The sequence below is a fragment of the Cyclopterus lumpus genome, chromosome 9, assembly GCF_009769545.1.
Source record: "Cyclopterus lumpus isolate fCycLum1 chromosome 9, fCycLum1.pri, whole genome shotgun sequence".
NCBI classification, from domain to species: domain Eukaryota; kingdom Metazoa; phylum Chordata; class Actinopteri; order Perciformes; family Cyclopteridae; genus Cyclopterus; species Cyclopterus lumpus.
The window spans coordinates 26,794,847-26,812,346 of record NC_046974.1 but is presented as its reverse complement, the minus strand read 5'-3'; the positions used below and the strand labels follow the sequence as shown (position 1 = coordinate 26,812,346).

At 44.2% G+C, this 17,500-nt stretch overlaps 1 protein-coding gene across 1 annotated transcript in view; it reads left to right on the top strand.

Moving 5' to 3' along the window:
* The first annotated feature begins 853 nt into the window (after window positions 1-853).
* Window positions 854-17,500, top strand: part of zgc:162952 (PKc_LIMK_like_unk domain-containing protein) — a 21,040-nt gene continuing 4,393 nt past the window's right edge. Inside the window, exons 1-5 of the mRNA XM_034541368.1 lie at window positions 854-884; window positions 9,668-9,858; window positions 10,383-10,504; window positions 13,156-13,204; window positions 13,507-13,656. Of these exons, the coding sequence (XP_034397259.1) occupies window positions 854-884; window positions 9,668-9,858; window positions 10,383-10,504; window positions 13,156-13,204; window positions 13,507-13,656 (543 nt within the window). The remainder of the gene's footprint in view (window positions 885-9,667; window positions 9,859-10,382; window positions 10,505-13,155; window positions 13,205-13,506; window positions 13,657-17,500) is intronic.

Genomic DNA, 17,500 nt, shown 5'->3' with positions numbered 1-17,500 from the left:
TGTACGATGCAGAGTAGTTGAGCCACCGTGTAGGCTTCACCTGCGCTGAGGCTTTTAGTTTTGTTGTTGTTGTTGTTGTTGTTTTCTTTTTTCGACGACGTCCCCGGGAGTGAGTTCATGTGAGTAGAGTGCGCTTGTTTACTTCTTTGTTGGTAGAGACCGTAAAGCTTCTTCTAACCCCTGTTCAGTGGGCCACGCTAGACTTTAAAGGAATACCTCCAGGTACAACAACTTTCATAAGTTAATGTTACAATGCACAATATCATACCGGGCATGAACGGTACCAAACCAGTCTCTGATTACTACAGCTTTATGAGTTATTAGTTAGCAGCTTTATGACCTCTGATTAACGCAAACAAACTAAAACTCATCCCAGGACCACTTGGTGAAGTTTCGGCAGTTTATTTGGTTATTTAAGTTTCATAATGTAATGTCTCAACCGGGACGCGAACAGCGGCCTCCTGCTTGAAAGTCTTCTTTTAATATTTCATTTGACATACTCTTACATGATGCATTTCCCTCAAGCGGCACTGATCAATATATTCCCTGTATAATCCCTCATTGGTTGGTTGTGTTTATTGTGCTGTGTGTATTTTATTACAGTGTGTGTGTCTTTGAAGACGTTCACTTAACTCGATGGTAGAATACCTCATATACACTCAGGTGTCACCTGCGACTCATTTGAAATCATTTGTTTGGTCCAATCAGTGTGCATGTCATGACGTCACCTGCCTGCCAGCTCCTGTCCATGCGTGTTGTGTGTCCCGTGTGAGCGCTGTTCACTCATCTGTTGCATGTGTGTGGTTCCTCCTCAGTGTCTGCAGACTGCTGCGTTTGTCCCACGGTCCACAAGATGCATATGAATAGCTTATTAGATCAATGGAGTAAGTATTGGGAGATTTACATACCGTGTATTTGACTTCTTACTGTGTACATTGCATGCATATACATTTAAAGGTGCTATGATCATGGGAAGGTGAGCAGGTGAACGCGCCTCGTCACTCCTCCTGCGCGCCGCCGTGGATCCGTGTGCGTGTGCAGCTCAGCATCCGGCCTCTCGGCGCGCGCTCAAACAGACGTGTCCGGTTATACATTTTCATAATATTTGTCTTGGATAATACTTGTATGTAATTACAGACTATTTTTAAATTCTAGCTTTTTTTAAAAATAGTTTGTATTTCATATCATGTTAGTCTTTTGTCTTATAATAACACCGTTCTTTAAAATTTGATAATGTTTCCATAGCGACGGAGCACAATTAAGTCCCGCCCACATAGGAGGAGAGCACTGTGCCGCTCCGCTGACTTTGTGTTGCGTGAAGGTGCCTCCTTGTCACTCTGGTTTGCCAGCAAACAGCAGAGAGATGCCAAGAACAAACAGCTGCTGTGAGGTGGGACGCCACCGACGGCGGAAATAACCCAGAGTTATGTTTTCATGAGCAGCCAAACTTACAGGCAGTAAGATGTGAGGCGTCAGAGGTCAGAGGTCAGAGGAGAGATTTAGAGAGGGATCCTGACTCAAGCTGCTCCAAATCAAGTACTTTTTCTTTTTACTTTGTGTACACATGCAGCTGTCCTTAAAAAGGTACTGTTGCATACTTCACATAACATTCCTTGGACCTTTACCCTCTTGCTCAAATATCTGCTGTGCAAAGGATTGTGGGTCAGGATAGCCAGAAACAACCTGAAACAACAGGCTGCAGTAGAACATCCTGGTACTTTTTTGACACACGACGTATTGGGGACGTGCTACATCTGTTTCAGGCATACTAAATGGCACAGCAGTGTGCGTACTAGTATGCACACTGACAGCATGACGGACACTTTGTCCCGGTGTTTAGAAATATATACATCCACAGCAGAAGCTCAAGAAGGTGCGAGACTGTGCTGATCGCAGGCCCACACAAACACCTGCATCTGGGAGCCGGACACGGAGAACCCCATGTCGATGTGGTGAGTCAAAACCATAGCAGTTGTTGCCGCTAGTGCACAAAAACAACCCTGGAGAATGCATATATTATGGAGAATAAAAGAATCTCAGGCTTGTATGTAGAGTACATTAAAATTATATATATGATACTAAATGATATCAATGAGTTTGGGAGTGACCTGCTGCAGATGCACCACCCTGACCGTAATGGCGGGGTGGTTGACAGCGCGCTCTGTGGGGCAGTGCCCTCTCATTTACTCCTCAAACACACTCCTACGGTCGCGTTACAGGAATAGGTCAGCACTATGTTTTGGAAGTAGTCCACACTCTTTCACTTTCTGAGCGTCAGATGAAAAGATGATTATGAACCTGGGTCTTTGTTGACTTGTTGCATTTATTTTCACGGAAGGTGCATCTCTCACTTTGGCCTTTTGATTGATTGCTTTTTTAACATCACGCAAACCCAAACTGCAGTGGGCCCAGGTCGACACCTGGCGTCTGCCACCAGCAGCATCACAGCTGCTGCGCTGCCATTGGATGTTGACTTTGGCTCAAATGCTGCGTTCAGGATGCATGTTGGTTGCCGTCTTTTTGTTCCGCGGTGGCATTTGTCCTCCATAGTATGAACTTGACAAACAGTGAGGCTCAAACACTGGCTGAGTTCAGTGTTGTGGGGTTGGGGGTGGGGGGTTGCTAGGCAGTAGAATAGGGACAGAGATACATTGTGCTGTTTTCCACATTTTGCGTGACATCCAACACAGTTTCTTCCAGCCCACTCGCCCGTCTCCACAAGCAACATGTTGTTCTCAAAACGGTGTTTTTCTTCACAAAAGAACCACAGAGTGCAGCATCTCACACATATTTGTTCAGTTGCGCAATAACGCTGGAGGCAGTGCTGAACTAATGCCTTTTGAGTTATTCCCTAATTGAATTTCAGTTTATAAGCAATTCATTTAACTCCCGTCGACATTAGTGAGCGCTTTAGATGTTTGGTGATTGGTGACGTAACAGCTGGAGGCAGCATCTGAAAATCTGCTGCAGGACGGGACCATGTCTTTGATGACACGTCAGTGTGACTTTAAGAGCCAGCTGGTCTTAGCAGAGCACTCTTATTAACATGTCATATCAATATAGGCCTAACTGCAGCGGTGGATATATTACAATAATGCTGATAACACCAACAACAGTAATGATACCTTTAATTATAATAGTAATGCGACTAATATTAATATTAATAGTAATGATGGTAGCATGATACGCAGCCAATGGCAGATTCATACCCACAGTCTACTGGAATATCTCCACATCTGCCGAGGTGGAACATTATGTGCATCTTCATCACTTTTCCTCAGCATGAAGACGTTCACGTTTGTGATTTGGAGTGAAATATCTCGCCAACTAATGGATGGATTGTCGTGGAACGTGATACACACATTCATGTTCACCTCAGAAGGAATAGGAACGCCCTCACTAGCGCCACCATCAGGTCAATATTTAAATTTGTCCAATGGCTTCCAATCAAATACCTGCCCAACTCGTGACTTTCCCATCAGCCTCTGCTGTGCATTGGACTAATTAGATAATGTTAGCATGCTGCTGCACCATAATTAGATGGTGATTATGGTAAAGACTATACCCGATAAACGCTGACGTTAGCATTTATCACAATGAACCGTAAAAGTATTAATAACTTTAATAATGGTTTATTTATAGGCGCCTTTCAAAATGGCCACATTACAGGGTCTGTCAAAAACACACGTCAATGTATCACGCCATCATAAAATCAAACAAAACTGTAATATACAGTAATAAGCTGATTTAATAACTAAGTGGAAAAATCTTCCTCCTAGAGCCGCTAGCTTTGTTACGTTCTGCCACTGAGGGCAGAGACTCAGGAGCAGAGGATGTGGCAAGCTTGGCTTTTTGACTATCGTCGACACAACATTCATCTTTTTTAATGTAACTATTAGATATTTTTCTAAATAGATCTCAAATTTAGATTACATAACCCTCTTCCTCCCCCCACCACCCTCCACCATCTAATATTGTTCATACAGTCCCTTAAACGCATCACTTCTCAGAGATCTGAGGTGACGTCTTCTTCCCTGGAGCTTGGGTTGGAGAGGCAACAGTAACCACATCACCACGTCACCCTGGCATTAGGCGGTGAACCCCGAGCCGAGCGCATTACAGCCGTGACCACGGAGCAGCTTTCTGTTTCCATCCTCACGACGCAACGTTCTGTGCAGTCAAAACAGTCAAAAACTCTTCATTCTCCAATTGATCCCATTGGTTTGGTTTGGCTAACCAACCAGTGTAACCTGAGTTCAGGCACGGCAAATGAAGATGGCGAATGAGGGCGGTGGAGCGGAAAGACGTGGACGACGACATATTTTATTTAATGTATTCTCATCAGCTCCTGAGTGACGAGCAACTGCTCCGAGGAAAGGCCTCACTTAACTGCACGTAGCCCGTTAGCTTAGCTTAACTCAGAGACCTTTAAAGCTTCATATTTTGTTGTTTGCCATTTTCAATCTTTAGCCTATGCTAAGCTGTAGAGTAAAGAACGTAGAACTCCTAAAGAACGGAATAGTTTCCTGTGAAGACGGAAGTTCATTTTGAAAACACCGTATTTATGTAACAAGCCGATTTTGACACGTTGCTGGACTGAGACTCCGATATCATACACACCGTTGTATGATAATTCGTTGACCCATCCCATACCTCACACCCCTTCATGGACACATTTAGTGCATGTTTGTGCCCACACACAAACATCTTATAGCACTGAGATGAGCGTCACCTCGCTTCGGAAAATCCATAAAGCGATTAATGGCTAGCGTGGCTCGGCTCAGGCCGACTGTAAGTGGTCAACTTTAATGCACGACGCTGCAGCCACAAACATGTGTGACTGGAGGGCAGATTATTGCTCTGCTGCGGCCCGGAGGCCCACGTACATACTTTACTCCTGAAGTGACTGGGGCTCAGAGAGATGCTGTAACCCGCACCCTGAATATAATGTCGTTGAGACTTTGTTGGCATGCATTTCCTTTTTGCAATATGTCTTGCTCCTGGAAATGAGTGGCAGCATATGTCTCGTGGAATGTCAGATTGTACATTAGTACCTTAAGTGTTGAAATAGGGGGAAAAAGCTGATTTACTTGCTACTAGGGTCATTTTTGGGAGGTGAAACAGTCTTTGGTCAAAGTGTATAAAGAGACACAACACGCACACACACGTCTAACATCACATCCCAGTCTGATCTTTTTCTTGTTGACAGAGGCGGACCTCTGGGGGGGAGAGATCTTGCTTTGGTGCTAGAGGTTACTGCGAGACCTTCACGGGCAGCATTCCTTATCAGCCGGGAGGACGTCAGCGAGGCGATGGCCAGCCCTGATCTCCTGTTGGTGTGTGTGTGGTCAGCGCGGGTCAAACTCCCAGCGGGTTGTCACCGGGGACGGACACGTTTGTTTGCGTAACCTTCCCGTGTCTGGAAAAAGAACACAAAGCTGTTGAAGAATCACGACTTGGCTCTCGTGGGAGAAGTCTGAGTCAGAGCTGTCAACACGGCAGCCAAATGAATCATCGTTGGTGCTACAAGCGCTTTAAATACCGACAGTATGGAGCTGCTGAAATGTGCGATTATGTTGTCTGAAAGAAGATCATGACGAGCGGTAAACCCAAAATGTTCAGAAATGCTCAGAATGACATAACAGATGAGATCTCCATGTTTTTCTACAGCCTGTGGCCTTCGTGGTCTCCGTGTGCTGGTTTGGATGAAGCTCACGTTGGATGAGGAGAGAGAGAGAGAGAGAGAGAGGAATGGAGGAAACTGGAAAGGCGAAACAATGTGCAGAACGTGTGAAAACTTCTGTCAACATGGGGACATTATTGCAGGAAGCATCATTCAATAATGAGAAAAGAGATGCATATATCGTGGTAGGAGAACAATTCAACGTACCCTCAAACGGTTCATAGGATCTACTACAAAAAGTTACTCCTCAGTTTTACTATACGTGTCATTTTCTGCTCGTTACACATACAGTCTTTTCAAAATAAACTTCTGTCTTCACAGGAAGCAAAACTACTTTAGGAATAGATTAAAATGGGTTAAAATAGGGTTAAAATAACCAACGGAAGTCACCAGTAGCGGCTGGTGGAATTCTTTTTGTTAGGTTATCCGATCAATTTCAGCAAACATCCCAGAATGATTCAATGCAAAAAAAAGTATCAAACACGTATTTATACTTTGTAGTTAAATATTTAACATTTATTCCAACACTGACATAATAAGGACATATTATTCATACAATTCATTATATTTATATATATATATATACTCTATAAATATATATCTATCATATCATAAATATATTATAATAACATATACATATTGTATAATATAAATCACATATATATATAAAATCTAATAGACTATGTATATATATATATATTAAGATGCCCCTATGAACCTTGTAGGGTTAAGTGAGCCTGTTTCGATCCACCTCCTCGTTGTGTTCCTGTGTGCTGTGTCCGTCGTCCAGCTGGTACTAGTTCACTTTGCCCAATATGGCTGCTTGGGCAAAAAATATATATGTTTTGCACAAATATCCTATTTTACAAATATTACTGGGTATATTCCATATCTCCAAAACACAAATATTGACAATTTGTATAATTTATAAATATAATTATTACAATTATTTTAGACTTTTTCTTTTGTGGCTCAAGGTGGGTGGGGCCAGGCCCTGTGGCCCTCTATTGGCCAGCCGCCACTGGACGTTACGTTACTGAAGTATCATACAGAAGTTACATGACAGAAACATCAACGTAGAACAAATGGTGGTCTCCTGGCTGTCTGGAGACATCCACGCACCGTGATTTTTGCGTTCTTTATACGTCCTAGTTCATGATTAGGTGGATGACAAACGAAAAGCTACGAATTACCAAGCGTTTTAGTGTGTTCAGTCTCACCTCTCTTGTTTTCAGATGCAGCAGGAATCTGCTTTCACACTACCTACCCAAACCAGCCACCAGCTGGTATCCACAGTGGAGCACTCAGCAGCTAAAGAGACAGATACAATTATCAGGGATAGGTGGAGACCAACAACAGAGCTTAAAGGAGAGTGAATATTGGACCTAGATTTATCACGTAGCCGGAGACACGTCTCCAATTAATAAAATTTTGCTCTTCTGCTCGGTCTGCAAACCGTTTGCTAGCACGCCACATACAATGTTTGACATTCAGTTTGGGAACTACAGCTTTGAAAATACTATCGATAGAGAGGGATGAAGGATTGAGACAGCAGTAAGCAGCTGGATGACAGGGCTGCACTAAAAGTGTCTCTCCAACAGCATCAAATGAACAAAAGAGCTAAACCCCCCCCCCCCCCCCCCAGCTTGATTGACAAAAAACCCTGCCGATTGTGTTGGCGTGCCAGCCCGTGCTTTCCACCGCCGTCACTGTAGCGGCGAGAGAGCCCGTTGTGGTGGCAGAACAAACTCTGACCTTCAGTGTTGTCACAGCAGTCCTCTGGCTGGAATTAGGTCAGGACTACCCCTTGTTTTGGGAAGTAGAGAGCAGTGAAGCGCTCTCCCTGTTGGGACAGATGTGATGCTGCTGTGACTTGGGGAATCCCTGCACAATCTGTTCTCACTCCTAACTCAACCATACGCTCGAGGCACAGCGGGCTTTTAACTAACTCTAATGTAAACTCATTGGTGGCGATATCAGAAGGTCAGTTGACCTGAAGTAGAACAGAAAAGTGGGAACGCCCTAGTCTTCTGGTAGGAGGACAGGGTGGATGTTTGGGTCAATACGACTCTCACTCAGGAGACCGCTGTTCGTGTCCCACGATGACTCATTTTACCTTTCTTTTGTTACGTAACTTTATTTTGAAGTTGCAGATATATTACTTGGCTTTTCCCACGTACCACTGCATTACTCAATTTAGCTCGATTCATGCATACGCCATTTTCAAAATAAACTTCCGTCTCGCCTGGAAACTCAGTTAGGTTTAGGCAACAACACTATTTGGTTAGGTTTAGGAAAAGATTGTCGCTTGGAATAAAATAACCTTAGATGTGCCGTCAAAATCAACATTGACTAATCGCTTCACATGGGGAACGAACAGCGGTCTCCTGGCTGAAAGATAATAATAATAATGCATTTAATTTATATAGCGCTTTTCATAATACTCAAAGACACTTAAATAGCCCTCTGTTTGACCGATTTACACCGTAGGAGCCTTTGTATGTCCTCGTTCAAGATTACATCATATAACATTATGTGTAGATAACCTACAACAAAGGTTTGTGGGATATCTACAAATAATTTTTTGTAGGTCTTGCTACGAATGTTGGATGAGAGCAGCCTCACCCAAACCAGTCTTTTCAACATGTCATGTGTTATGAAGATAAATAATGAGGAACTGATGCACAAAAAGAGATAATTGAATGCAAGCTCACGACACATTTACTTAAATATCGGTCTCTTCCATTATAGAATGGAATATTGAACACACACACAATGTGAGTGTCTTGTGTAAGCTCTCGTCAGAAAGGAGATGATACCTTCTCGAGGATAAACAGATCTCTTGACCGCTCTGGTAAATGTCTGAGTTCAGAGTCCAGCCTTTGTTTTTCAGTCCTGCCTTAATTTGATGCCGCTCATTATTCACGTCTTTGTTTCACTCTGTAAAGTGTAGGCGCTCTCCCTCATCCATGCAGCTAATAAGTGGGAGAGTGAAATTGGACCTTTTGTGGGCTCCCCTTTCATCCACGGTCGCTTTCACGCTGTTAAACGCATAAATTGCCCCTTTGGTTGTCACACAGTCTTTTGTGTTGCCGTGATCAGCTTAGCGCAGTGAAATATTCTTAAATATTGGTAAGTTCATATATACTAGTATGCAGATATAACATGGTTTTAAGAGTAGATGGTAAGAGGGATATCTTGGATGGTTTGCTGTCAATTCCATTTTCCATACAATTTTAGGCTTCTCTAACAAATAATAGCCAATAAAGTCAAACATGTAGTTATTTTCCTTTGTTGGATTAGTAGTTTGAAATACAAATAAAAAGTCACACTGCCAGTTACTAGCCCATAGTCTCACTAGCATGTCATGCACGAGTAAGCCGTTGGTCTCTAATTGGTCGGAAATGTTAGCGGGAAGATTTGCCTCAAAGCGTTTCCTCTTTCTTTTTTGTTTTATTCTTCATTATGGAGCACCAGCTAGGTATTGCTAATTCTTTTCATTGCCTTTATGTTGTGATTAGTTTAGCAGATTCCTTTTAAAGGAACAAAGTATCCAGCTCCAACTAGGGCATTGTTGTCTAGATTGTGACCAGACAACAATGGCCTATTGCATTTCAGTAGAAGCGCCTCAAGAGTTCGTCGTTGGAGAAGGGCTCTGGTGGGTGCATAACGCCACACACTTGCATGCATTTTTTTCAGATGCCAGGTGCCATCAGGTAAACTTGATCAGATTATATTTACAGGCCTGGTTGTTTCGGATTGATTGCGTTCTTGCGATGCGATTCGAGACCACCATCTCTAGAAATCAGCCCTCTTGTTTTGTCCAGTGTCGGAATCCGATTGTTGTGTTCACATGCGCCAAAACGTTACGGGTTTCGTAACAACTGGTCCTTTGTCATAAGAAATGGACTAACTGAAACATGTAACCCTTTTTTCCCATCTTTAGTCTAACCCGTGTCTTGTTGTTCTCTACCTTCCCAGCAGACATCTCCAGGATGTGTGATGTGGACGTGTCCCCAGAGCCCACCAGTCCCACCCTGTACGGTGAGTCCTCAGACAAGTACTACCATGTGGACCGCTGGCAGAAGCTCCGCACTGCCGTCCGCAAGCTGGAGTTCTGGGAAAACTTCACAGCCGAGCTGATCGGGAGTGGCTTCTTCTCAAAAGTCTACAAGGTATTCCCTCCGTCCTCTTGCCCGTCTTGCCTTGTTGCCTTGTTGCCTTGTTGCCGACCTACAAGTGAGCTGCCAACAAAGCTTGCTTTTGTTCCAGCCACTAATTGGGACATTCTTGCCATTCCGTGATTGGCCCACCGGCTTTGGAGACCGTTGGGGGGGGGCAATGATCATCCTCAGATGAGAGTTTACATAACTCCTAATGTGACACCACCGGTGCTGGAGTGGAGCCGCAGGGAGAGCAGAGTTTCATACATTAAGGCTTTGTCTCTGATGAAATGAGCTAGAAAGGGGCCACAGGATGGGCGAGAGATGCGATCGAGAAAGACAGCTTCCACTCTCGGAGTTTGGACCGATGTTCAAATTGAATCCACAAAGAAAACACATTGGTTCTTGATTTCCTGAACACACATTCAGAATCTTACTGCGGTCTCACCGTCTCCGCTGTATATCCACTAACCTCCCCAGCTCTGCTATTGCCACTTCCACCATCTCTGCCACTAACGGACACCAATGTCCTTCAGGTGATGCACAGCACCAGTCGTAAGGTGACGGTGGTGAAGATCTACAAAAACGACGTGGACCAAGACAGCATCATACGGGAGATCAGCCTGCTGCAGAAACTCTCCCACCCCAACATCGTCAGGTAACAGTCCCCCCCATGTCCCTCTTCTTACTGGAGCTGTTGTGCTTTGTCTTATGGGTTCAATTCTACTCAAGCAGAAGAAGCTGCAGTTTCTTTCCTCCGGTTCGACACTCCCACACATAACACTCTCTCTCTTTCCGCTCCCCGGTCTTAAGCTTTGTAGCAGTATTTATGGCTACCATAGTTACAGAGTATAATGTGAATACCTTTTAAATGTATTTGCTTAACTTTAAATAGTTATGGTATACTATTACATTAGTAATTGCTGGACACAAAGCCAAATCCACACAGCCCTCTGCATATATTTCAATGAGAGTAAATATTTCAAAGAGTTTAACCTACCTTATGGCCATTAATACATCTCTATAGGAGACATAGCAGTAGTTTGCTTTAAATTGTGTTTGTTTACATTTTGGCTTATTTACTCAAATCAGATGGACTTGTCTTCACTGTTGTGCTCAAGTTTCATGAGCCATTTGATTTTCATGCCACATGGAACCCAAGTCTGATAGGAATGGTAGGAAAATATATCACAAAATACACAGTGAGACTAAAGAATAAACATGATTAGTTGAAGGGTTGGTACTTTTAGGGAACCAGCAAGAGTGCGCTAGATTTCTTACAATGATACGACCGAAAATCCAGCCCAGTGTCGACACCTGTTCTACTAACAATAGTAGCTCCACATTAGTTCAACAAGTCGCTGACAGCCCGTCCCCCTTCAGGCATCCCTCAAAGTTACTACCCCAAAATGATCATGATGAACGTAAACAACGAACATGGCGATCGTTGGCACTCACAGCTGTCTATATGTGTGGGGTTGGCAGAGGAGTCTATATGTGTGGGGTTGGCAGAGGAGTCTATATGTGTGGGGTTGGCAGAGGAGTCTATATATGTGGGGTTGGCAGAGGAGTCTATATGTGTGGGGTTGGCAGAGGAGTCTATATGTGTGGAGTTGGCAGAGGAGTCTATATGTGTGGGGTTGGCAGAGGAGTCTATATGTGTGGAGTTGGCAGAGGAGTCTATATGTGTGGGGTTGGCAGAGGAGTCTATATGTGTGGAGTTGGCAGAGGAGTCTATATGTGTGGGGTTGGCAGAGGAGTCTATTTGTGTGGGGTTGGCAGAGGAGTCTATATGTGTGGAGTTGGCAGAGGAGTCTATATGTGTGGGGTTGGCAGAGGAGTCTATTTGTGTGGGGTTGGCAGAGGAGTCTATATGTGTGGGGTTGGCAGAGGAGTCTATATATGTGGGGTTGGCAGAGGAGTCTATATATGTGGGGTTGGCAGAGGAGTCTATATGTGTGGGGTTGGCAGAGGAGTCTATATGTGTGGGGTTGGCAGAGGAGTCTATATATGTGGGGTTGGCAGAGGAGTCTATATATGTGGGGTTGGCAGAGGAGTCTATATATGTGGGGTTGGCAGAGTTGGCAGAGGAGTCTATATATGTGGGGTTGGCAGAGGAGTCTATATATGATATTCATCACTATGATTCACCTGTTTTCCTTACATGTAGTCAATCGATCCATTGTTTGTATGCAATTATTATTGCCTGTTCCATGTTGTTTACTGTTTGTAGCAAAGCCTCATAGCTGCAGCTGCAGTCAACACAAATATAATGAGACCTCGGTGCTCGTTACAACCGGCCCAGTCAGCTACAGCAGTTACTTACTTAAGGTGTGAACCCAGGCGACATAATGTTTGCCCAAGCAATCTTATTTTAGCCATTTAGCAAGGTCACAGAGGTAAGGTTATCAGACTGCAGCTTACCTCCTCACAGTGCGAGGCTGTGGTGATGCAGTGCCCATACTGTCAGTACCTACACACACACACACACACACCAGCCTGCTCACCCTGTGTGGGATGAAACCAAACACGAAGTGTGTGTGTGTGCATTGTTCCCAGGAGCCAACACGATATTGTTCTTTTGAATATGAGCAGATACCAACATGTCTGAATGTTATAAATGAATAATTTTGAAAGCCTAAAGTAGTTTTTAAACTCAGCAAAATACTTCCTATTTACCTTGTAGAATCTCACTCACATTTTTGAATGCGTATTATTTGTTATGTGGATGGATGTAAGACATCTGTCTCTCATGGTTGTGAAGACAGTGTCTTAAGAACTCTATGCAATAACAACTAAATCCTTGAGCCAGAGGGTTGTAGATGTATATCGTTTCTATTTATATATGGATTTTCTTAAAATAATTACATTTCCAAATTGTTTTTGTGGCGGAACCAAAGGCATATTTAAATAATAAAGTCATCCTCATCATGTTGAACATTCTTAGATTGTGTTCCTTCCTTCATACCTTCATGACCTGTTTTTAATGGGATTTGTTGTCAACATGACAAATATCAAAGATAATAACTCTGGTGACTATCCGCTGAAGTTTCTTTGACTAATTTTATGGCTGTTAATTTGTAAAAAGAAATACTTTTCTGTCTGCGTTTTCATCTGTGTGACACCCTTATGATCGTTATTCAGGGTTTACTGTTTGCTAGCTATACACTCTCATTGACAAAGCTAACACGCTAATGCTAAGCAAGGACGATATGATCTATATATAGATATTTAGCGTGTTAGCGTGCTAACATGCTACATTAGAATGCAGTTACTGAACAAGTAGTACAACACATGTCCTCTCTCTAGATATCTGGGAATCTGTGTCAAAGAAGACAAACTTTATCCGATCCTGGAGGTGAGTCCCACACCGTATTCTTTTCACCGTCACGGTGACTGTGCATGTTTGACGGCTGGCTTTGTTCTGAGCATGGAAAAACACAGCCGATTACACTGACAGGGAGTTGATGGTGATAAAGAAATGCTGAGAGTATATTGTGTACCCAGGGTGCATTGCTTCAGAGTAATGTCAGACTGTGTATATAGGAAATTACACGTTCACATAATCTGTATCATATTCACATTATGTGCATGCAATTCAACAAATGCGTGATTACGTGGCGGCACCGTGTGTAACCTGGTGTGTGTCGGCGGTGTTAGTATGTGAACGGTGGCTGTCTGGAGGAGCTTCTGGTCAGGAAAGATGTCCCCCTGTGCTGGAGAGAGAAGGTGGACCTGGCCTGTGACATCAGCAGAGGAATGATCTACCTGCACTACAAGAACATTTACCACCGGGACCTCAACTCCAAGGTAAGACCCCCGGACTGTCCAGTGGTCCAGACCATCAAAGTTTAACCTCATCCCTCAACCACCACCACACAGACCTCACGGAGGGGGTGGGGGTGGGGGGTGGGGGGTTAAAAACAGGGTTTACAAAGTGCTCTACATAGAAGCAAGGTAAAAACATAACATCAATACAAGTAAACATTTCAGAAAATACATGAGGCAAAGGAGACAATGCCATATAGGCAATGAACACAATAGAGGAATAGAAAATTACAAATACAAAATAAAGCAGAACAGACAAACTAAAATAGGGGAACCAAAGAACTGCATAAAAGGACGACATCTTGGAGGTAATAAAAGGTGTACCAGTCCGGTTTTGGGGGGTGGAGTAGAGGGTGCTGGGGGAGTTGTAACAGTTCCTAATTTCGTTGCCACCATCTCGCTCTTGGGGACTGTTGTTGTGGTGACGAGCTGCAGCGATGCGCTCGGCCGACCAGAGGGAGGGGATGGAAAGCATGGAGCGATCAGGAGCAAACAAACCCTACACGGGAGGCTCTGTGGATGCAATGGGGCCGACGAAGGAGTCCGAGCGCCCCGATGGCCGAGACAAACGGAGGAGCAGAGAAGCTGTTGAGCCCGAGGAGCTGCGAGGTGGAACACTGTAGAACCATGCCAGCCGAGGAGGATGCCATCACCAACCACGGACCGGACCACCGGAGCACCAGGACCGCTGAGAGGCGACCAGCCTCAGAGCAACAGCATGGAGCAGGGAGTCGGCCGGCTCGCCCGCAGCCGCCGGCCAGCAAGAGACTGTCGTCCAGCCAGCAAGAGACTGTCGGCTAGCCAGCAAGAGACTGTCGGCTAGCCAGCAAGAGACTGTCGGCTAGCCAGCAAGAGACTGTCGGACAGCCAGCAAGAGACTGTCAGCTAGCCAGCAAGAGACTGTCGGCTAGCCAGCAAGAGACTGTCGTCCAGCCAGCAAGAGACTGTCAGCTAGCCAGCAAGAGACTGTCGTCCAGCCAGCAAGAGACTGTCGGCTAGCCAGCAAGAGACTGTCGGACAGCCAGCAAGAGACTGTCGGCTAGCCAGCAAGAGACTGTCGTCCAGCCAGCAAGAGACTGTCAGCTAGCCAGCAAGAGACTGTAGGCCAGCCAGCAAGAGACTGTCGGACAGCCAGCAAGAGACTGTTGGCTAGCCAGCAAAAGACTGTTGGCTAGCCAGCAAGAGACTGTTGGCTAGCCAGCCAACGCCAGTTGACCAGATCGCAGCGGTGGAGAGCAGGAGCAATCACAAAATAAAAAATAATCCAAGATTTGCAGAATAATTAAATCAGAAGAATGGCTACACTGTTAAATAAAATTAGAAATAATTTAAATGAATGTTAAATTGTAAAAAAGGTAGGAAAAAAAACAAATAAAAACAGTCCTAGACGGAGCGGCGTTAAGTTTCCCCAGTGTCCCCGTTGACTAGTGAGGGATCAGGAGCTCGAGAACAGAGAACTTCTAAGTGCTGTAATTCCAAGAAATGCATCCCTTTTACTTTTTAAGGGCCGACAGTGAACCATCGTTGTCTCTTTCTCACCTAGTTACCTACCTAATAAAATAAAGGCATAACAAGCCTACACAATGTTTTTAAAAGAATCCAGTGGAGTCATGTCAAGTGTCATTTTTAAACAAATAAAACCACTTCCAATTTAAGAATAGAAAATAAAGGGGGAAACATATTTAATTAAAGTTTTTATGTGAAGCTCTATTTTTATGTTTATAGTATCTTAGCTTAACCAACTGGTCAAAATCACCTAGCAACACAAAAACCAGCCTCCTGCTGTCGCTGCATTACACATTGAAGGGGCACGGAGGTGATGAGGGCCAGTGATGGACACTGGAGATCCTGCACCTCTCAGGACTTCTCTTCTGACATTTTGTCACAGTAGGTAAAAGCACAGGTGTACCTGAACAAATCGATGACGGATGGATTCCCTTTCACCGCCTCGGTGTCAGGGTCCTTGAACACTCGGATCAAATGGAGCCTTCCTAAACACTATTGGTAACACCTCAGATGTTTCCTTTTATGACAAGTCAAACGGTCGAGGCCTGTTCTATATTGGTGTGAGGTCCCATCCTACAAGTGCAATGAACTTTGGGATATTATGGATTCTGTCTCGAGATTCTAACTCTGAAGGAGGCTACCCGAGAAAACAGTCTCCGAGCTTCATGGACCTGATGGAAAGCTGGAGGACCATAGTTTAAACCAGCCCAGTGCCCCCCAGGACACCTTTTCTTCCCGTTTGGTTGGAGTCTCTTTACCCACCAGGCCTGTCCCAAATGAGTTTCATTGTCACGTTGGAAAGCAATAAACTGACAAAGACGAGGCTATATTATTTTAAAGAAATCCTTTGTATTTACTTATTTATTTTCTATATTCAGTATTTTTTTTCACCCTTCATTATAATACGGTAAAACACATTTGACTGACTTTCTTATTAACTGCAACAATCATGCAGCGATTTCAGATCCTCATCCACATTCTCATGCGTGGGTACGCCTGTGTGTGTGTGTGTGTGCGTGTGTGTGTGTCTGTGTGTGTGTGTGTGTGTGTGTGTGTGTGTGTGTGTGTGTGTCTGTGTGCGCTCTGCGTAGGTGCTGTCTGTCTCTTCCGGTTGCCAGGCTTCACAGCAGAAACAGCCAGCAACGCAAAGAGCCAACAACATGATGGTTGCTCTATTGTCATGTTAATAGATGGTTTCTAACTAAACCACTGCTGCTGCACACATAACGTTGTGAAATGGTGTGAGAACGGGGGTGGGGTGGGATGGGATGGGGGTAGGGGGGCTCCCGCCACGCACGTCACCCCGAGGCGACTCATTTGGCCCTCTGCCCATTCACTTAACCGACACGGAGGCCAAAGTTGATTTACGTCACTCTCTGGCTCCAGAGACGGGATTGATCCGTCCATCATGCCGGCTCGTGGTGAACGCTGATAATTGAATGAATTATCCTGCTGCAGTCACACAACTGAAGCAGTTAAAGTTGGTGAAGGCCAAAACAGAGTTCAAACACAAGGGAATATTGGACTCTTTTTTTTTTTTACCTGGTCCCTAATTACCCATGTGTTTATGTCTAAGTGACGAACAGATGGTTGGTAACACAGAACCATCGGAGAAGCCGGCATTGGTAACAAAAGGGAAGGTACTTTCAAAAGCTACTTGGCAGGTGATTGGATGAACCATCTGTCAATCAAACTGGAAAACATCTTTCCACCAAGAAAAGCCCTCAGTGTCGTTCTTTGCTCTTTCAATGAAGCTGGATCAAGCTAAACATTTGTCTGTTGGGTCGTTTCCATAACTACACTCATTATAACAAGAAGAACGGGTTCTAGGCTGAACATACAGAAGTTGACCCTTAAACCACGTGAAGAGCATGACTGCTGGGCCACTTTCCCATCCTGAGGGTGTTGTTTCCCGGCCTAAATATGAATCATATTAAATATGGCGGCTGTGTGAAATACAAAATAATTTTTAGTCGCTGACAATGTAATCACTCGCTGATCTCGTTAGGTTTGGCAAGAACGTAACACAACATGTTTTCACTAAAGGTCATGATGTTGCTACATCATGACCTTTAGTGAAAACATATGAAGTTATCAATTAAATAACTCTTTTTGGGTAAAGAAAGTTCCAATCATCCACTCTAGTAGCTGGACATGAGAAGCCTCTGGCGAATATTTTTATGATACTTTAGGACGTCCAAAAAGGCAAATTTCAATAAAAAAGCCCCCCTCGTTGTGAATATGTCTCAGTAACTCGGCAAGTTAACTCGAATCAGAGATTAAGCTTCTGGAAAAGTTGAGGCTCCTTTTTTTAATTAGC